This window comes from Panicum virgatum, chromosome 3N (assembly GCF_016808335.1).
Source record: "Panicum virgatum strain AP13 chromosome 3N, P.virgatum_v5, whole genome shotgun sequence".
Lineage (NCBI taxonomy): Eukaryota > Viridiplantae > Streptophyta > Magnoliopsida > Poales > Poaceae > Panicum > Panicum virgatum.
Window position 1 is genome coordinate 16282692 of NC_053147.1, and position 21591 is coordinate 16304282.

Here is a 21591-nt window from a genome sequence, read left to right on the forward strand (position 1 = left end):
TACTAAATGAATGAATTTTTGAGAAAATTTGACACCATTAGATTCATCACACCTTGAAGTATTTTTAGGAATTTTTTTGGGAATTTTTCATTTTTTGAATTCAAATTTAAAATTTGAATTTGGGCCGGTTGGGTACCGGCCGAAACCGGAACCGGACCGGACCGGTTTGACCGGTAACCGGTCAAACCGGACCGGTTCCCACCGGTTAGGTTAACCATGAGTACGTCAACGTACTTATGCGCGTGGTTCGCTGCTCGGCCTTTGCCTGATGTAGCTCTGGACCGTAGGGATGCATGCACATGTACTCCAATTCATACGGTACTCGGTACATGACTTTTATCCCTCTATCCCTTGCATGTTCCTGCCCAAGAAGTGATGGCCGGAGCGATGATGGATGCAACAAGCCCGTGGTTGATGTCACGATGCGTGCATGTTAGAGCATGGGCGTTACGTACGGCGCCAGAGCTAGGCACGGTCCAGAGCATCGGATATGATCGGTAGGATCACTACGCGCGCTGTGCTCCGCACGCACACATCCGGCCCGGACGGTTCCGACAGTAGTTTTAGCTTGCTTTAGGACGCAAGGCCGCCGTGTCACGCTCGGAGGAGCAAGACGAGGCGCGTCGCTGTGGCTTTCCAGTCACAGCAACCGCGACGTGAAATTAGCGCGAGGGCGACCGTTATTAGTTTCATCGTGAATAGAACAGAACGTCATCAGGAGCTAAATCAAAAGCGACGTGTCCGGAGTCCGGACTGCAGCATGCGAGCATCGCACGCGGATCGATGCTCACGGCGCAATACAGCTGCAGACACAGTAGTATACACTTTACGTCGGAGTGCTCCCAAACACCCTCAGATCACGGGTATGTAGGCTCAAGAAATTAAACTCCAGCAAGGCCAAGACAGCAAGCGAAGCGTTGGAGCAGGACTTGGGAAACAGCTGTGGACGAATTTGAGCCCGTGGTTTGGACCGCGGATTCGGTAGCAATAGTCGGTGCTAAAGGGATATGTGGCCGTGCCTTTAGGTTGGGGACAAGAGGATTGAAGCGTCAAACGTTTTGTTACAAAAACAAGAGCTGAATTCCAACTTGTGGTCGAAAGCTATGAGCCACTGGCTACTACTCAGAGCTAGTTTTGCACTCTTGCTCAAACAATACTACGGTGTCATCGACTCCATGTCCTTGGATTAAGAAAGTCGAGGGGCCATTGGCCCAACTAGTATATCTTCAGGCCACAGGTCTTCAATTACATTTTAGCCCAACAAGTTTAGCCCCAAGTTTTCCATGAACCTGTGGCTGCAATGAAGAAGAGCAGTATGTAACTAGCAACTGAAACCTCTGAAGGTAGGATAGTGCAGCCTTGTTTTCCGAAACCGTCGTGTGCCGATCTTGTCAACATGCACTGCGTGCCACCGAGTTGCATTGGGGGTGATCTCCCGGCGAACGTGTCCGTGAGGGAGAACCCGAACGAGCTTTGTCGCCGAGACCCAGTACGTTTCCGAAGCACACCACGGCCGTGCAAATCCCGCCCGTCGATTGTGTGGCGACCCCGGCGAGTGCCCGTTGCTGTCACCCCGAAACAGTGCAACCCCGGCGCCGGTGGCCGGCGCCCCCCCCCCCCCCCCCCCCCCCCCCTTCCGCGCCGTGCTCGCGACCGCGGATGGCTACCCGAGCTGTTAAGTATGGGGCCAAAACGCGGCGTCGGCTAGTTGTACTTGTGCCGGATCCGGTTCGTGGTTGTGGTCCGCCACCGCAGCCGACGAGCGGCTCGGGAAAACCAGGTTTTGGGGCAGTTTGTTGGTGCCGTGTTGCCCAGACGTGCCGTGAGTGGGATATAGTTTGTTGGGAGATCCGTAGTGGTTCCATCTCTTTGTTCAAGCTCAACAAGAAGACACTTTCTTATTGAAAAAAAAAACAAGGAGACGGTTTTAATGGATCAGTTTGCCAGTTTTCGTGTACCGGAAACTTAATTTTGTATCATTTCAATTTATTTCCATCTGCCCCATGTTTGAGGATTTTCATGGGTGCTTCTGAGAAGTCATTTAAAAAAAATGGGATGTTATATCTTACTCAAATGACTTTTTCCTTCTCTTGTAGCACCTATGAATTTAAACTCTCTCGTAATACCACTTAACTTATTCTCTTCCCACCTAGATCCCCTCCCTTGTCCCGCAATGCCGAGCTTACGGCTGACCGTAAGTTTCGAAACTTACGGTTGACCCCCACATCGCCCACTGGCCCCCTTCCTTCTCCAGAGAAACTTTCCCCTTCCCCTTATCTCTTTTTTCTCTGCCCCCCAACCTTACTCTGCTCGCTCCATCGCAGCGAGCCGCGCGGCGCGGCGACTCCGGCGGCGGGGAGGCGGCGGGGAGGCACGGCGGGGCGGGCCGGCGGCGGCGGGCAGGCGCGGCGCGGCGGCTCCGGCGGCGGGGAGGCGGCGCGGCGGCTCCGACGGCGGGGAGGTAGCGGGGCGGGCCGGCGGCGGCGGGGAGGCGCGCCGCCGGCATGGTGGCGCGGCGCCGGCGGGCCCATCACCGGCGGGGGAGGCGTGGCACGGCAGGGCCTGCCGCCGGTGGGGGGAGGCGCGGCGGAGCTCCCCAGGTTTGAGTTTTTTTGTCGCAAAATTTTTCCACTGCAAAAAATTTTTTCCAAAAAAATTTCTGCTCTCCAATTTTTTTCTCAAAATTTTCTCTCAAAATTTTTTCTCGTCAAAATTTTCTGTCTTTTTTTTCTCAAATTTTTTTCTTGAAATAAAAAAACGACAAAAAATTACTAAAATAGAAAAAACGAACGGTCGGAAAATCGACCGTACGGTTGACCGTAAACTAGCGGTTCCCCCCTTGTCCTCTCTCTCGAGTAAGAATCCTGTTGAGCCACCGTTCCTCCCACGAAGGTTCCCTCCCCTGTCCTTCCTCTCCATAGTGATTCAGTGTAAGTAAGAATTCTGGTGAGCTATCATCCTTCCCTTAGCTCTCGATTGGTGCAAACTTTGATGAGCCATCACATCCTTCCTTCCTTCATCTTCTCCAATTAGGCATTGATCACATCATAACGCTCTGTTTCTCATTTGCGATGGCTCCAACCACCAGATCTGACATGATTATACACCAACATATTATCTTGGTCTCTAAAAGTGCAGTGGATCTATTGTCCCTACACTGTGTCTCTCCCCGTGGTCTCAAGGGGTCTATCACCTTATATGTTGTGCTCCTCTAAGTTTCGATGTGAGGTTAAACTTGACAATCTTCTCTGCCTCACGAAAACAACCCATGTGATCCATGGAGATGTTCATGGGTCTCCCGTCACCGGGTGGGTTGCCTCACTTAAATGTCATGATCATAGTTTGTATGTTAGTTTGAAACTCTAGACAATAGATGTTTGTGGTATTGGTAAGTTATCTCATCTATTATGTCATAAGTGATATGTTTGGTAGACGTATATCTTAGTACTATGTGACATGAAGCTTGCATATTTTTCATACAAGTTATGAGAAATAAAAATTATATTCATAAATAATAAACCACTAGTCCGGTTTATGAATCAGCGAACCAGTAGTCAGTAGTCTGACCAGTTCAATTTCTAGTCTAGCTTTTCGTTCTAGGTCATGATCCCCCAACACCCGATGTGGATGAGGTCACATGTGGATTCTAAATTGTACCTTACCAATACAACCTATATTTCCCTCTTCATGTATCACCCGCTACTATTTTTTTTTTCAAATACTAGGCTCTAATACTGCTTGTTAGGGTTCGTGGCAATTTAAGCCTAGCTTGCTATGTCCATAACTAGCATCCACAATGACCAACCCATGGTCATGGTCATAAGGATAGGTGTCCATCAAAGCACACAACTCATTCAAGGTCGTGAACCTAACTCAACTTAATAGACTAGAGTCATGGGTAAGGACTACCCATCTTATATATCTTGCTCTATCATCCTTAGTTCTCACCATCCTGGTAAGTGACCATGGCTACAGTATGCAAAATACCAAGCATCTATCTCTTGAAGCACAATGATCTCTACAAACCTTCACCCATAACCCTAAGAATATAACTTCGCTGGACCCCCCTAAACTTGGAGAAGCTACCTAGCTCGAATCGGGACAGAAAATCGAGTTTTTTTAGCATTCTCCATTTAATCCACAAATACAATAAAAAAATAAAAGGCAAAATATCCGATGAGACTATGAGAACCCCCCTCCAGAACAGTTTGTGAGGGTGACGTCCTCTTTTAGGAAATTCGGCATGAGGTCTTTCATTCATTAAAAGCAGAAAACCTTTTGAGAAAACCTTTCATTCATTACTCCTCCATGTGTCACTTATGCTGCACTAAGCTAGCTTAGGGGCATGCCCTACCCCTTGTTAAAGATATGTTTGTACTGCTAAATTCTTGTCAGTGCAACTTGTGCTGCCCTGGCCGCCTATATATTCAGAGGCCATCGCCCCATCCGAGATCACCACACAAGTGCAAACGTGCAACACAATAGCGCACTCCCCCGCCTCTCGCTCACTGCAGCTAGTTTGGGTAGCTGCTCCCCTGTTCCTGCTCTGCTTCGCTCACTGCAGGCAGCTGACAAGCTGAGCTGAGCTCCCTCCCCTGTTTGCACGTATACACGAGGAGAAAAAACAGTAGCCGAGTAGAGAGTCCGTTGGCCATGGTGGCGATCACGGCGCCGAGCTCGATGGAGCAGATCCCGCTGACGCGGTGCCCCAAGGCCAATGCGGGCCAGGCGGCCGCGGCCATCCCGTGCGTCGACCTGTCGGCGCCGGGCGCGGCGGCGGCGGTGGCGGACGCGTGCCGCAGCGTGGGCTTCTTCCGCGCGACCAACCACGGCGTGCCGGCGGGAGTCGTCGACGCGCTGGAGTCCCGCGCGATGGCGTTCTTCGCGCTGCCCGCCCAGGACAAGGTGGACATGTCCGGCGCCGCCCAGCCCCTGGGCTACGGCAGCAAGACCATCGGCTCCAACGGCGACGTCGGGTGGCTGGAGTACCTCCTGCTGTCCGTCAGCTCCAACTCCGTCAGGGTCTCCTCCCTGCCGCCGCCGCTCCGGTAAGCATGGTAGCATCTACCTTTCGCCACCGATTCTCGGCTCTCGCCGTGCATGTCGTCTGAGGAGAGGGAGCGCCCGCGCATGCAGGACGGCATTGGAGGAGTACACGGCGGCGGTGCGCGAGGTGGGCGGGCGGGTGCTGGAGCTGATAGCGGAGGGGCTCGGCGTGGACCGCGCGCTGCTGCGGTCGATGGTGGTGGGGCGGGAAGGCGGCGACGAGCTGGTGCGGGTGAACCACTACCCGCCCTGCCCGCTGCGGGCGCCGGGGGACTGCGGCGTGACGGGGTTCGGGGAGCACACGGACCCGCAGATCATCTCCGTGCTCAGGTCCAACTGCACCGCGGGCCTGCAGATCAAGCTCCGGGACGGCAGGTGGGTCCCCGTGCCCCCCGACCCGGAATCCTTCTTCGTCAACGTCGGAGACTCGCTGCAGGTACCACCACTACTCACTCAATATACTGTACTAGGAATTTTGGCCGTTTTTTCCCTGTGCGTGCATGCACATGCACTGATGCGCCTCACCTGCGTCGCTCAAGGCTCCGGATGCATGCATGCATCGCCACTCCAGACCAGAGGCAGGAATCGTGTTAACCGACGTTCTGTGTTGTGTTGCTCCCGCGCCGCAGGTCCTGACGAACGGGCGGTTCCGGAGCGTGAAGCACCGGGTGGCGGCGCCGGAGGGGGCGCAGTCGCGGCTGTCCGTGATCTACTTCGGCGGGCCGGCGGCGTCGCAGCTGATCGCGCCGTTGCCGCAGGTGATGCAGGACGGGGAGCAGAGCCTGTACCGGGAGTTCACCTGGGGCGAGTACAAGCGCGCCGCCTACAAGACCCGCCTCGGCGACCACCGGCTCGGCCCCTTCGAGCTGCGCGCCGCCGCCGCCGCCGCCGCCGCCGCCAGCGAGCCCGCCGATCCGCAGCCGCACTGCAGCACCAGCAGCAGCACCTGCATGCCCCAGCAGCAGGTGGCGCAGGTGTACTAGCTCTATCTAGCTGGGACCTGGGAGAGGCGTGCCAGGCTAGACTCTGGCTGCAGCAGCCTGCTGCCCTCTGCTGCATCTGGATGGAATCATCGATTCGACCTCGCCTTTTGTTTAATCCATATCGGGTAGGAGTAACTGGGTTGGATCATTGATGTAGCAGTAACCCTGGTGTTGCCTCATGCCTGGGACTGGGCCGGTCCAGGACTGGCACCTGCAGGCCTGTGCCTGAGCTTGACGGCCTTGACCACTGCCTGCGTGCAGATGCCGGGCCGTCCTTGTAACTTTCCCGTAGAGTAGTTACTGTTTGCGTGTATGCTGCCACTTTTGTTGCTTACTGTGTGTGCTCTACTTTAACCGGCTGGCGGTTGCTAATTACTGCTTGGGCAGCGTACGTAAACAGACAGCTCAATTGGGCCGCGGATGCAACAGCATCGGTCTGTGACTTGTCTTGCTTAAAAAGCCGTCCGATCCGATCGCAATGGTTTATCTACAGGCTACACGTTTGTTTCGTGTTCCTGCTATACCGGTCGTGCCATGTTCTTCTACCTCGTGACTTCACATACATACCGACGATGGGACGAGCTACCTTTTTTTTTTTTGAAAGAACGAGCTACCTTCCCCACTTGCCTCCCATCGTACCCATGATTGGACCCACAATCGCTGAACCCATGCCACAAGAGCCGGTTTAGCCGAGCCTCCAACTCCCTTGGTTCGGCAGGCACGATCGGCATGCATGTCTGAACCTAACCACGGAGTAATGCACTAATGCTCGTACCTCGAAAGTTGATTATGATTTCAGTCACATAAAATCTAGGGGCAACCTCTACAAATGGCAACATCGTCAAACAATTGGTTATATTTGATATATAGAACGAGTGGATGAGCAGGTGGAGATAGCAGATCATATTATTTTTGGGTGCGCACTGGCACGTTTCATATGGAGTGCGTGCAAAGACCTATATGGATGGCATGATGCTCCTTTTTTTTTGAAAATACGCATGATGCTCCTTCTAGCGTCTATGACTGGCAAGAAAGTTTTCTAGAGGGGGTTCAGAGGAGGGACTACAGTTTTTTATTGTTTTTCCTCACCTGATGTGGGATCGAGCTGGAGGTTCAACGTATGAGGCAACTACTCCGGTCCCGGCGGTCTGATTAGCGTTCTTTGCTCCCAGGGGCGGAGCCAGGATGACATTTTTTTCATTGTTAGGGGGGGCCAACCATATAAATTTTTATAAAAATTTAATCAAAATTTAAATTTACAATGTAAATTTGGGGATGATAGGGGGGGCCAGGCCCCTGCCCGCCCCCCCTTGTCTCCGCCCCTGTTTGCTCCTTGCTCGACGAGCTGAACTTCTGTTTCTCGACTTTAGCCTACAGGGTGGTGAGGGGTGGTAAAGTGCCTTAATTTTTTACCTAGATAATCTAAGGGTCGGGCCCTAAAAGGATTGGACTCTAATCTTATTCAATTTTGAGCTAGAAAAATTAAGGGCCAACTAGAATTGTGAAGAAAGAATTAGGGCTATGATCCATTACCAAGGAGACATTCCTGGTGTTGCTGTTGCAAACAAGAGTTTATTTTCTGTACCAGGCAATTCCAGTAAAACAAAAGCTGGACCTCGGCCTTTTGTCTTTTTAGAGGCAACTTTTTCTGTCAGATATTTCTACCAATTGTTTTTGTGTTTTTTTATCCCTTCTGAACACTCCCTCTATCAAAATTCAATTTTGGCATTGTGTTTGTTAGAATTCTACATGAGAGTCAATCATTATACTAAATGAGGTGATACATCAACGTACAAACCTAGTGATATGACAAAAAAAACATGAGGAAAAGAGATGAAATGATTTTTATACAAATGAAATCCACTACAGTACGCGTTTCCAACACGTTAGAAATCGAATGAAAGTTCACGAGAGCATTTTGTTTCATCCCTAAGTTTTGGAAATAGAGTGGAACTCTATTCAATAACGTTTCATTCCATAACTCCATGCAAAACTTGAATGCTATTGTTTTCTTTTTTGAAGAACTTGCAGGAGCACTGCATTGTCATTTAAGGTAGGGGAAACAAATCGAATATCTTACATGGATGAAATTACATAAAAGACAAGCAACTCAAACGCCGGTACAAATAACATAACAAATAACTATGGTAACTCTAGCCTTCCACAGGCCAAACTTCGCGTTTCAATCTCCATCTTGATCTCGTGCAGAACTTTTGATGGTGTTCCTTGCTTTACTCGAACACTCTCTTGTTACGCTCTTTCCAAATATTCCAAGCACATTGACCACTGGAGACTCGAATTTCTCGGAAGTCAGCAGATTCTCCGTAGTCGGAACAAGTCCTGAACATTGACCAAAACAACAGGCTCTCTCTCTCTCTCTCTCTCTCTCTCTCTCTCTCTCTCTCTCTCTCTCTCTCTCTCTCTCTCTCTCTCTCTCTCTCTCTCTCTCTCTCTCTCTCTCCGTGCTTTACATGAGCGGAGCCTGTCATCGATTTCTATTCAGCTGAGCATTGTGTTGTGCAGCAGCTGCATGCCGTTCATGATCTCCTATCGCCACATGTAACATTTCTTCTTCTTTTTCCCTATACCGGCTACAGTCTGCGATGTTGACACCCAAAATAACTCTAGAATTGGCGTAGCAGAGCACATCGAGTGATCGGCACGAACAGCTGGTACTACGTGAACCCTGCGTACATCCACGTGAACCCTTCTCTGACAGGAGCCCATGTGGCTACGCCCTTTTTTCAGATGTACGTGCGTGCTTTTTTCTCTCTCTCGATACGCGCCCCGCCCGGCGCCCGGGCCAACCCACGCGCAACCGCTACCAAGTCTACTTACCACTTTTGCCGGGGCTCCCAGGTTTCGTCAGGCCTCGAGCGAGCGACGGAGATCGAGCCGAGACGCCCAGGCAGGCAGGCACCGGATGTTGCCGACATCGCGCGGCAGAACCCACAGGAAAACTGTTCATCGGTGACGCGTCCTGAACTCGGGCAGTGGGCGCCGTACGTCTAGGCAGGCATGGCAAGCTCACATGCAGGCAGGCAGGCAGGCCGGCCGGGCCGCGCCGGCAAATCAGCTGGTGCCGCCGCGCGAGCCCTACGCGAGGACGTCGCCTGCGGTCACGGGTCACCGCCCGTGGCGCGGGCGTTATTACGGACCGGTCTGGCGGGGTTCCCGTGCCGGATCGGTGGCCAGATGATGGAACGCGAGTGCGATCTCCTGGCAGCAACCCCGGCCGCACCGGGGGCGCGGGGGCGGGGCGGGGCGCGCACGCAGGAGCTAGTGGTCGAGGCGGGCCGCGGACACGACGTGTCCGGCGGACGGGCGGCCCCGCCAGCGGGCTCGGCCGGCGGCGGCGGCGCTCCCCGATCCGGCATGGCCGGCGCGCCGCCCGGCGACACGCACCATCGTTGGATTCCGGCACGAGGGCACTAGTAGTTAGATGCGTGCGTGCCCACCTCGAGTTCGGTCAGCTTGCTAGCGCGATGACCCCAAACGGGTGCTCGCCAGCGCGTTCCCGTCGACGCCGTGCGGACTGCCGGCCCCGGTAGCGGTAGGTCCGTCAGACTGTCACTGATCGCGCACCAGTCGCCGTCGTCGCCGCCGGCGATGCAAGCAGGTGGGCCGGCGGCGCAGGATCGGGAATGCTATTACTATCGCTCAGCGTGTCGACGTGTGCACGCGGACGTTGGGGGCTGTCGAGAAAGAACATGTCGTCGACACGACAATGCAAGCTTTATTTTGGGACACCACGGCAGCGCCAGTTAGTGTGTGTAATGAAGAACCGTGCAAGAATGGATCCCAAAAGGGGATTCTCATGTGCTGGCAAGATTGCCAGTGCAAGTTTGGTGGCTCTGAGCGCGATGGGGGCCTGAGATTCTTGCACGAGCACGACCAGCGCCTGTAGTTTGTTTGCTCGTTCTAGCAACCGCGAGAAGTATCAGCACGGGGGCTCCGGCTCCAGTTATGAACATGCTTTGTCATCTGATTTGACCAAAGGGTGTCTGTGTGGCAGATTTAATTTGGATGATTGAGGTGGCTGTCTCCACGGCTCTCCCTGCAGGATTCTGCCCCTGAAAAAAGGTAGATGCCGGGTCCTTTTCTGGTAAAAATGTTTGAACGGCCTCAAGTTTTTGCCTTAGCACGTGCCCCATGCTTTTATTTAGATGTCGTATTGAATTTGTCGCAAGCCACATTTAATCAAATTCAACCAAATTTATAGAAAAAACAATAACATTTATAATACCAAATTTGCTTTATTGAATCTATCATGGATATGTGTTAATATATGTTGGGTAGTATAGGTGCTGTCTATGTTTCCTTAGATATGGTCAAAGTTAACTAAATTTAATTTAGAACAAACCTAATACGATATTAAATAAAAATAGAGGAAATATACAGTATGATGTCATCCGGTCTTAGAAGATACGTCACATAGGATTTTATGCACATGTTCAACACACAAAGAGAGGAGAGAGAAAATGGCATGCAAAAGGCGACCTAAAACTCAAAGCATGAGAGATGATTCTTACCGTGTGTGTATATATCATCTCAATTTATGGCTACGTATATAGTTCAACCATTCCATGCCATTTGGACCGCTTGCAGTAGCCGTTACCGAAACCTACCATTGTACATGACGTTAACAGTTTATGTACGCGAGGCTTTGATATTTTCCATGTTATTTACCTATATCTATGTATCCAATGATCATGACATCAATCGAGACCCTCGATTTCAGTTGATTGAGATATGTTTGTTTTCATTTTGCTGTTCGTTTTTTTTCTATCTTTGTGGTACCAAATCTGGCCGGATTAATTGTGTCCGACCTCGTGCCCAAGAACAGAAAGAGCCCAGCAACGGCTGCACCGAGAGGACAAGGCGAGGCTGCCGCCACATCTAGGTGTCCGCCTTTCGGGAGCTACCACGAACCATCCCGTACCAATGGAGCCACCGTGGCGCCGCACCCAGCACGCGGCGCGAATTAATCACAAGTTCGCAACGACCTGGACACGGCCGGCCCAGGTGGAGCGAGATGCCCCGGCCCCCCTTCGGCTTCGTCCTCAAAGCAGCGGCAATGGAGCATCGCGCACAGGGGAGAATCTCTATCGCGCGCGCCAGACGGAAATGGTGGCAGCAGCATCCCTCCTGCGCATGCAGATCGCTCTGCCCCGCGCGAATCGGATTGGACAAGTCGGAGCGAGCGCTCGAGCCCTTTCGCGTTGCATCGCCCCGACCCCATGCACGTACGCTAGCAGGCTCTAGGAAAGGTTAGGGTTTGAGATAAAGATGGACGCACTACCAGAAAATAGAATTGCTTTGGCAGCCTAAAACTATCAAGGAATATAGAGAAACCGTCAAGATGATTGTTCTTGGCAACCAATCGCCAAGCAAAATCCGCTATGAAATTATATTTTCTTGACTGTTTGTTGAAATGGCCTAGGAAACAGTATATTTCTTGGCGGTTCAATTTTGATTGCCAAGCAAACTTCCGGTCGCTAAGGCAAATTATCTAGTTTGGTGTAGTGGCGAGGGCGACGACAGGAGGCCGGCCCATAGTCACGGGGAATGTAGAATAAGCGTTCCACATTCCTAGGGCGGAAACGGGGAACAATTTCGTTCTCACAGTGTAAAAATGCATCCTAAATGTCGTTTCTCGTTCCCCATTCCTTGCCCCTTGATCGGTCATTCCGGGAACTTCGGTGACTATGGGCCGGCCCTCTGATGGCTTCTCCTGGGGCGGCATCGCGAACGTCATACGCGCGCTACTAGTGCGAGGCTATTCGCACTATCCGGATGTCGGAAGGTGCACTGCATCGATGGGCATCCATTCTTGTCATACAAGTGTGCCCTCGGGGACGACCTATAGCTAGACCTGCAGGACCAATGCCGGGTGGGAGAGGAGAACGAAAGCCAGCCAGCGCCCAGCGAAGGAACATGCTTTCACCGTCCTCCACTATGGAATCGAAGCGGGGATAAGGAAGAGGTCCAGGACCAGAGAGCTGGTGACCGCACGTCTCGTACTCCCCGTGCCTGACCACCTAATAGAGCACTCGAGCACAGGCGACAAGAAGAGGTCCAGCAATTGTACGACCTCACCGGAAGCAGATGTATGCTTCCAATGCACACTTGTGACTGAAAAGGAGTGCCGGAGGCCCGAGCTTATCTCCTGATCCAGCTAGCTAGCCCAATCGTGATCCTTAGCGCATCCGTCCGGCACTGCTGAGTGCTGAACTTCCCAACACTACCAGTAGCTGCAAGTAGGGAATGAAAGCGGTCGGAATCAGTATTACAATATAGAAAATGGAAACGGTCAGATCGGAATTTTTTCATATTTATGAACGAAATCAAATATGGTGAGAAACAACTATAAAATTAATTGTAAATAATAAATTTTATATTTTTCTAAAAATAGAACCGATCGGAAATGATATTATAGTATGAAAAACGTTATCTGTCGGTACGGGAATGGTGACTCACAGTCATGAATGCCCGTTTCTTGCCAAGAGGGAAAAAATACAGCACCTTACTGACAAACCTGTCTTATTTCTCATTTTTAGATCACCATCCTTTATTAATTATGAGTATACAGTAAGGGTTACAAACACCTTAGACGGATACAAATGCCCTACATGCCTGTCTACAGTTTCATGGATCGAACTTCTTGCCAGCCTATGTGCATCAACATTGGAGCCTGTACTGTAGACGAACTCTACAGTTATGGAGTGAAGCATGCCATCCTCGTCTTGATTTCTCGAATAACATGATTACATGGGCATAGGCCCATGCCCGCTCCCTGATTGTTCCTGATGACGACATCTACACAGTCGCTCGATAGTCTGAATTTCAGCAGTAGTAGATCGCTCGCCAATGCCAGACCTTTCCTACACGTCACCGTCGACTGATAAAAATCTCCCCGTCCACAAAGCCGTGCGCTGATAGCCGGGCATTGCAAAGAATCTCATGAGTTGCTTTGCGCTTCCGCATGCCAGATCGTCCATTGTGTCACTGTCACCACCACTCGAATCAGGTCCTCACGAGACAGCGAGCTTCTCAGATCATAGCACCGTTGCCGGCCAGCTCCGAGCCGTTCTTGAGTATTGCAAACGTGCTAGACAACCTCTTCTCGCTCAAGAGCCCAAACGGCACATCCACGTTTCTACGGTCCTTCCCTGGAACGCCGCCGCCGGACGCGTGATCTGGGGTTGGCCCTTCTTTGCTGGGCCTCGGTGCGTGATCCACCCAACCGACGTACGAGCAGTGCCGCAGCACAATTAAGTTTTTGAATGAAAGCCCCCCCGACAATAATACTGTCGGCCGGGGCGCCATGGCGTAGCTGATAACGACACGCGGCGTAAACATGGAACAGGAGATGGCTAGTGCCATGTAAGTTTTGAGCCGTGGCATTTCGGCATGGCACATAGTTGGCTTCATCAAGAAATAATGTGGCAAAAACGTTGACAACCCAAAACAGCTACCAGGAGCTTGTACAGACAGCGAAAAGATGTCATGAAGCTATTGCCTATTGGCACCACAGCGTGTAAAACTAAACTGGTTCCCCAGGAGCCCAGCCAGTTCAGTACCGTCCTACAAAGCCAAGAAATGGCTCCTAGTGCTCAAGGCTCAAGAGGAAACAACAGGAATGGTGAAAAAAAAATCAAAACCGTCCGGATGGAGAGGGGAGGCAAAAGCCACTGAACAGCAAATTGAATCAGACCAAGCAACACCAGCTTTGATGCTTACTGCACTGAAGGGACACACAAGTACAAAGCATAGTTCGAACTGTTACGGTTCGATCATTTTCCCCCAATATTGCAAAACATTGCAATTTGCTCTTAAGCAGGTGATATTCAATCGTGATCAAACTATGACTGTTATTACAAAGTAAACAACCCTTGGTTGTCATGCCCCACTTGCATACAGGTGAGTCCACTCCTTCGCTGCAACAAAAAGAGTGCCTCATTAATACATCAGGAAGGTAAACATGGATCAAATGTGTGCCTATAAACCACGGATGTTTTTACTGCATCTACATGTACCTGTCTCGACAGCTTCAGCTTCATTTGCTTTCCAGTGTTTTGCAATGTTGTCTGAGAGGGGATCGTCCGGATTTGGTGCGCTCAGCAGTGCCTGGATGCTGAAGACCAAATATTATCAGGAGGCAGTAAGGTAGCACAATGATGTGGTAGACATCAGTCAAATGCACGACCAATCTGAAAATTGGATACTATGGTGATACAGTGTTTTCAGTAAACTTGCTCACATTTTCAATCACTATAATGTAGTGCAGGATTCATAAATCATTTACCATCATAACTATGTTGCCAAGCAAGCAATAACATAAGCAGTTACCTCAACAGAACAGTACGTATCTGAAGAGCCGGACTCCATTTGTCCTTAAGAATGTCAAGGCATATCCTACCAAGCTGCAAATTTCGTGAGAGATAAGACATAACTTTCTTTCATCACACATAGAAAAATGAAAACAGTAACATTGCCTACCTTGTCAATGTTGGGGTGATAAATTTTGGTGAGAAATCTAACCTGCATCAGCAGCAGACAGAAAGGCTTACTACACAGTGGCAGGTGATGGAAAGTACAAATAGAATAGCTCTAAACTAGATAGTGTTAATAACCAAATAGGAAAAAAAATACACACATTTAGAGCTTACAATATTAGCTGCCAACTGACACGAGTAACTTATAATTTTGCCAAACCCCTCATTCTAATATTAACAAATTGTACCCATGTTTTAACTACTTGACAAGTGGTGTGAGTCAAATCAAAAGTGCTATGTTATGAGAGTCAGTACACATGAATGCAATGCTTATAAAAAAAGGCAAGTGTTAAATTATAAGAAAAGAACAAATCTAGGCAGGAGTGGTATCTCCTGTTCCGGAGATATGGACCCCCTGATGCTCTCTCGCCTTCTGGTAAGATGTTCCATGAATGGTAGCTGAATATTAATGCTCTGGTTCCTGGAAACATGAAGCGAGGGCTGAACTCGGTGATCCTTTCAGGTGCTTGGATGTTGTGGCGACACCACAATGATTGTGTGTTCAATGGAGCTTCCCCAAGCGTGCAGCTTGTCCTCAGAAAATTTTAGAGGAATGATATCTTTTGTGTTTAGCAGGAGCTAGGGCTTTAGCACAGCTAAGATGTGGCTGTTAAGTAGTGCAATGAGCAATCTGTGGTTAGTTTTGGTACTGGACATGACTGTAATTGTGGTACTGATGTGCGGACAAGTGTGTGTGTTTTGGGTGTGCTGTAAGTAGGTTTCATCGTCTTAGTGCAATGATACGCAATTCTGTGCATTCGAGGAAAACAAGAGCAAATCTAAGATAGAAATAGTCAATGGAATGCTACTGATGACTTTCCAGCAAAAGTGAAGTGCTAGTACTTCTGATCAATTAGAATTAACTTACGATTAGATATTGACCCCTCTAGAATAGCAAATGGGCAAAAATGTAGGCATGCATAATAAACACCACTCAGACAAAGTTGAAGCATAGCAAGTTTTCATTACTGAACAGCTATGCAGAGTAGATTTACTAGCTAACATACATGGAAGGGACACATATGTGGAATATACATGCCAGTTAATGATTTGGTAACAAAATTAATGATCTGCTAGCTAACATACATATGGAAGGGACTAACAAGTAACAAAATGACATGTTACTGGGCCCATCTGCAGGCTTTAGAAAGCAACATCATATAAAATTCTTCTTGATAGGATTATATTGATCGAACGGAATTTGAACAATGGAGCAAAGGGTACAGCTGAGGACATGGAATGTGGAAATATACATGCCAGTTAATGATTTGGTAAACTAAATTGATGGTTGATCAAGAAATTACTTTTGGGGCAGCCATAGGATATTCCTCAGGCAAGAATAGTTCAAGCTTGAAAACTCCCCCTGTCCAACAGATAAGAAGAGGTTAAGTCAGAAGAAACATAATAAGATTTCACAAAATCAATATCAAACTATTAGCTATTTGCAGCTTATCTACATCTAACATATTTCAGGGCACTGTATATGCCACACAAGAAATGGTAGATAATATAAAAGGAATTAAGTAATGGGCAGATTAATCACTATGCTGCCAGAGTCAGAGCTCATGCCACAAGTCATATTGAACTTCCATGCAGGAGTAGAAGTGAGTCGTGTTTATATACCTGAAAACAACAACAACAACAACATAGCCTTTTTTCCCAAGCAAGTTGAGGTAGGCTAGAGATGAAACCCGAAAGAAATAAGTTCAAGGTTCAGGCACATTGATAACCAGTCTTCAAGCGCTCCTATCCAAAGCTATTTCTTTAGAGATATTTCAATCCTTAAGGTCTCTCTTAACCGACTCATCCCACGTCAGTTTACGTCTACCTCTACCCCTCTTTACATTATCGACCCGCTCAAGAACCCCATTACGCACCGGCGCCTCAGGAGACCTTCGTTGGACATGTCCAAACCATCTCAGCCGATGCTGGGTAAGTTTCTCCTCAATTGGTGCCACTCCGACCCTATCCCGAATAACTTCGTTCCGGACTCTATCCCTCCTTGTGTGCCCGCAAAACCACCGCAACATCCGCATCTCTGCTACACTCAATTGCTGGACATGTCGCCTTTTTGTAGCCCAACATTCAGCACCGTATAGCATCGCCGGACGAATTGCTGTCCTATAGAATTTGCCTTTTAGCTTTTGTGGCACCCTCTTGTCACAAAGGATGCCAGAAGCTTGCCGCCATTTCAACCAGCCAGCTGAAATTCTATGCCTAACATCTTCATCAATGTCGCCATCCTTTTGTAGCACCGATCATAAATACCGAAAAGTATCCTTCTGGACCACCACTTGTCCATCTAGACTAACGTCTCCACCCTCATGCCTAGTCGCGCTGAAATCGCACATCATGTACTCGGTCTTGGTCCTACTAAGTCTGAACCCTTTCGACTCTAACGTGTGTCTCCACAACTCTAACTTCCTATTAACCCCTGCCATACTCTCGTCAACTAGCACCACATCATCAACAAAGAGCATACACCAAGGGATCTCACCTTGTATATCCCTTGTGACCTCATCCATCACTAAAGCAAATAAATAAGGGCTCAATGCTGACCCCTGGTGTAGGCCTATGTTAATAGGAAAGTCAGTGGTGTTGCCATCACATGTCCGGACAAACATCGTCGCATCCTTGTACATATCCTTAATGAGGGTAATGTACTTAGTTGGGACTTTGTGCTTCTCCAAAGCCCACCACATGACATTTCTCGGTACTTTGTCATATGTCTTCTCAAGGTCAATGAAGACCATGTGCAAGTCCTTCTGTTCCCTATATCTCTCCATCAATTGTCGTATTAAGAAAATCGCCTTCATGGTTGACCTTCCAGGCATGAACTCAAATTGGTTTTGGGTCACACTTGTCACTCTTCTTAGGCGATGCTCGATAACACTCTCCCAAAGCTTCATCGTATGGCTCATCAGCTTAATCCCACGTAGTTAGTACAACTTTGAACATCACCCTTGTTTTTGAAGATATGTACTAATATACTTCTCCATTTTTCCGGCATCTTGTTTGACCGAAAAATGTGATTAAAAAACTTAGTTAACCATACTATTGCTCTATCTCCTAGGCATCTCCACACCTCAATGGGGATACCATCAGGGCCCATCGATTTACCTCCCTTCATCCTCTTCAAAGCCTCCCCGATCTCTACCTCCTGAATTCTCCTCACAAAATGTCGGTGTCCCGACCCGGGGGCCTGGATCCCAACTAGTAAATGCTGCGTGTTTCCTCGTCCCAGATGATGATGCAAGAGGCAATCACAGTAACGCACGGTTTTATCCTGGTTCCGGCCGCGGGGCCGTACGTCCAGCAAAGGGGGTGTGCGAGGGCACTGTATTATCATGCACCCGGGGTGCTTGTTGTAGGGGATACAAGCGAGGCGAGAGAGGGAGGGGAGCTCCCAAGTCTCTGCTAGGAGTGGAGTCGGTTGAGAGGAGTGCTCAGTCGTACTGAGAGTTCTCTCAGGAGATAGAAAACAGAGAGACCAGCAGACTAGAGTCCAGTTAGAGCCCAGCCTCCCTTAAAGGGGGTCCGTCTCCTCCTTTTATAGTCACAAGGAGGGAGCGGCGTACAGTGTAGGGCGCGGAAGTCGTCGTTTCCCCCCGAATTGCAGGTACAGTGGTCGAACACTGTAGGAAGTACACTGTGGGAAGGCGGCGCACGTCGCTGTCGTCCTAAACTTCGTCCTTGGTTCTGCGAGGATGGCGCCGGTCGTTCTGCAGTGCACCGGCGGTAGTAATGGCGCGAGTCGGCCCCGAACCCCCTGTCGGAGTGCGGGTGTGCGCTCTAGAAGGTCCGGGGGACACGTGACGTCGCCGGACCCCCTCCTCAGTGGGGGGGGGGGCGGGTCCGGAAGGTCGGCGTCGGCGGAATAGTAACGGGAGCAATGCCGAGCCTGTCCTATCCCGTGTCGCAGGTCCCAAGGCGCTGCTACAGTGTCCGGGACGGCGGAGTGATGAGCAGAGTCAGCGGATGGGACCCCGGTCATATCTACTGTGGGAGTGGCGGCCTGACGCCGCCCGTCCTTTGAGCCGTGGTGGAGCGGCTGGCCTTCAATGCCTTCGTACGGCGGTCGGTTGGGCGGCGGGGCCGTTTGTCCCTTGTGCCGAGAGACGGCCTCGAGCGAGGCGGAGATTGGTTGCCCGCTCGAGGGTAGATCCGCTACCCTTAAGCGAGGCAGAAGTGTGGTGCACGGTCGAGGATCCCAGGGGGGGTCCTCGACCGAGGCGGAGAATGAATCACCCGCTCGAGGGTAGATTCGCTACCCTCGAACGAGGCGGAGATTGTACGGCGGGCCCGGGAGGGACCCTCGAGCGAGGCGGAGATCGTTCCGCGGGTTCGAGGGGGACGTGAATGGGCCGCGTGCCGGGCTTCATTGAGCCTTTTCCTTTCTTCCGGATTGGAAAGAGGCCGTGGGCCTAGTTGACCTAACAGGTATTTGTGTTTTTAAAAGCGGTCTTAGTACCCCAATTAGGGTGTCCCTAATTGTGGCACCCGACACAAAACGTCTGTTGGCATCGTCAAAAGAGTCATCTAACTCAAGGGTAGGGCCCTCACTCTCCCCATTAAACAACTTGTCAAAGTACTCTCTCCATCTATCCATGATCTCCTCATCCTTCACTAGCAGTCGATCTGTCCCATCCTTAATGCATTTGATTTGATTGATGTCCCTTGTCTTCCGCTCCCGGATCCTAGCCATCCTATAAATGTCCTTCTCCCCTTCTTTCGTGCCTAGCCGCTGATACAGGTCATCATACGCCTTACCCTTTGCTACATTCACAGCTCGCTTTGCAACCCTCTTCGCTAATTTATAGCCCTCGATGTTGGCTGCACTCTTGTCAAGGTGGAGGCGCTTGAAACACTCCTTCTCCTTAATAGCCCTTTTAACCTCGTCATTCCACCACCAGGTGTCTTTCCCCTCCTGTTTGCCTCCCCTACTCACGCCAAACACCTCTGAGGCCACCTTCCGAACACATGTTGCCATCTTTAGCCACATGTCATCTGCGTCTTCTCCTTCTTCCCAAGGCCCCTCACCTAGCATCATTTCCTTAAACGCTTGTGCCGCTTCCCCTCTAAGCTTCCACCACTTTGTTCTCGCAATCTTGGCACGTTTGTCCCGGTGGACACGTACCCGAAGACAAAAGTCCGCCACCACAAGCTTGTGTTGAGGAATAACACACTCCCCAGGTATCACCTTACAATCTAAGCAATCACGTCTATCTTCCCTCCTAGCAAGGATAAAGTCGATCTGGCTCGAGTGTTGTCCACTACGAAACGTCACAAGATGGGATTCCCTCTTACACATAGAACGAAGTTTGAATGTGTATATGCAATTCATAGTTATATATTGTTGAACAAGCTGTATTTCTCTTACTAGACCATGTTCGTAATGGTAATCCTAATCCATGTACACTAGTCCACTATTCATTTGCAACTTCTTCAGAAACAAAAGGAGGCAACAGAATACTACAAACAGGGTTCACAAAATCGAATCGACACGCCACAACGCATGCATTACAGCATGAGGAGCACACAGACTACAAATACAGCAAATAAGCCAACTAAAATCAGTGAAGAGGGACACCTTCATAGGGTGACTGCGCGGGGCCAAGGATCATGACATTGAAGTACCGCATGTTCTCCTCCGACGGCGACGCGCTAATCCCTGGCGCTGCACGCACGAGAAGAAGAACAAAAGCGGGATCGATCAAACAATAAACATCAGTAACGAGACCAGAGCAGTAGCATCGGACTCCAGATTGCACCAAAATTCATATCTCGCGAAGCAGCAATCGGGCACCTGGTTCGCTGAGGAGCCGCTGCGTCTCCTGCACAGATCCAAATTCGCAACGGATTAATCACAAGCGGAAAAGGAGTATCGGATTCCACGGAGCATGAGTGCGCAACGGGGCGATAGATCTGCGGAGGGGGCGGGCAGGGGCGACCAGATCGCGAGGCGCACCTTGATGATTCGGCGCGGGAGGTTGCTGTTGGCCATGGTGCCGGGCTGGGGAGCGCAGGGCTAGGCGGCGCGGGCGTTGGAAGCGGGGTGGATTGCCTCAAGCTTCGTGCGGCGACGGAGGAAGACGAGACGAGACGAGACGAGACGATGGGGGTCAAAGGAAGGAGAAATCGTGGGTCGGGGAGGCCGAATGCGCAGCCAGCAACACACGGGCCGGCGCCTTAGAGCAAGCCCAATAATAATGGGCGTATCGCCGGACACGCCAGATGTGGGTATGAGCTGGCGGAGAGAGAGAACTCAGCTAGGCGCCTATTCCATCGCCGAGCTGAACACGAATTCCAATTCCTCGGACTATGTGCGGTGCCATCTGAGTGGAGGGAGGTGTAAAGGTCAAAAAACCGCGGTGTATGACGAGTGGGCCTAAGATAATAAAATACAGTGCATAGGAACAGATTATTGTATCAGTTGGACTGTAAACTTGTCTATAGCTGACATATCTTGGCTTATGGCCAAACCTTATTAAACCTGCTCTTACAAACCCCTTTCCGCGCCGCCGCAGTGCAGTAATTCTCCGCACTCATCAGGTTTTTTTTTATGGCCGTGTTTGGTTTGGTCTGTAAAAAAATTCGCCAAAGCTTTTTTATCTTTGATCAGAAATTTAGAGTAGTAAATAAAGTCTAATTACAAAACCACCCCCACAATTTCTGTGTAAATCGCGAGACGAATCTAATGAGGCCTTTAACTACGTGATTAGAGGATGATTACTGTAGCATCACTGTAGCAAATTATTAATTAATTGTCGTCATTAAATTCGTCACGAAATGTTATACCCATCCCTGAAAAGATTTTACAAACAGACTTCGTTTAGTACTCCATGCGGACATTCATTTTTTTTTTAATGTGATGTGATAGTTTACCAAACACACCCATATGTGCGCACTCAGGTTTGTCGTCGTGGCCTTTGGTCCAACTTCCAACCTTCAATGCAAGTGACCAACGAAATTTAGGGGTAATAATTTTTCATTTTATAATTCTT

At 50.0% G+C, this 21591-nt stretch overlaps 2 protein-coding genes across 2 annotated transcripts; one reads left to right on the forward strand and one right to left on the reverse strand.

Moving 5' to 3' along the window:
* The first annotated feature begins 4454 nt into the window (after positions 1 to 4454).
* On the forward strand, positions 4455 to 6401 carry LOC120664656 (gibberellin 2-beta-dioxygenase 3-like). The gene is made up of 3 exons (XM_039943940.1): positions 4455 to 5048; positions 5137 to 5482; positions 5676 to 6401. Exons 1-3 carry the CDS (start codon positions 4654 to 4656, stop codon positions 6027 to 6029), a joined length of 1095 nt encoding a protein of 364 aa, XP_039799874.1. The 5' UTR covers positions 4455 to 4653; the 3' UTR covers positions 6030 to 6401.
* Positions 6402 to 13735: 7334 nt separating this feature from the next.
* On the reverse strand, positions 13736 to 20881 carry LOC120664657 (ubiquitin-conjugating enzyme E2 36-like). Its single transcript, XM_039943941.1, has 8 exons — positions 20556 to 20881; positions 20394 to 20421; positions 20178 to 20264; positions 15892 to 15950; positions 14532 to 14573; positions 14382 to 14455; positions 14069 to 14166; positions 13736 to 13969 (listed from the first exon to the last, which is right to left on the reverse strand). The coding sequence occupies exons 1-8, from the start codon at positions 20589 to 20591 to the stop codon at positions 13932 to 13934; spliced, it is 462 nt and encodes a 153-aa protein (XP_039799875.1). The 5' UTR covers positions 20592 to 20881; the 3' UTR covers positions 13736 to 13931.
* Positions 20882 to 21591: the final 710 nt, after the last annotated feature.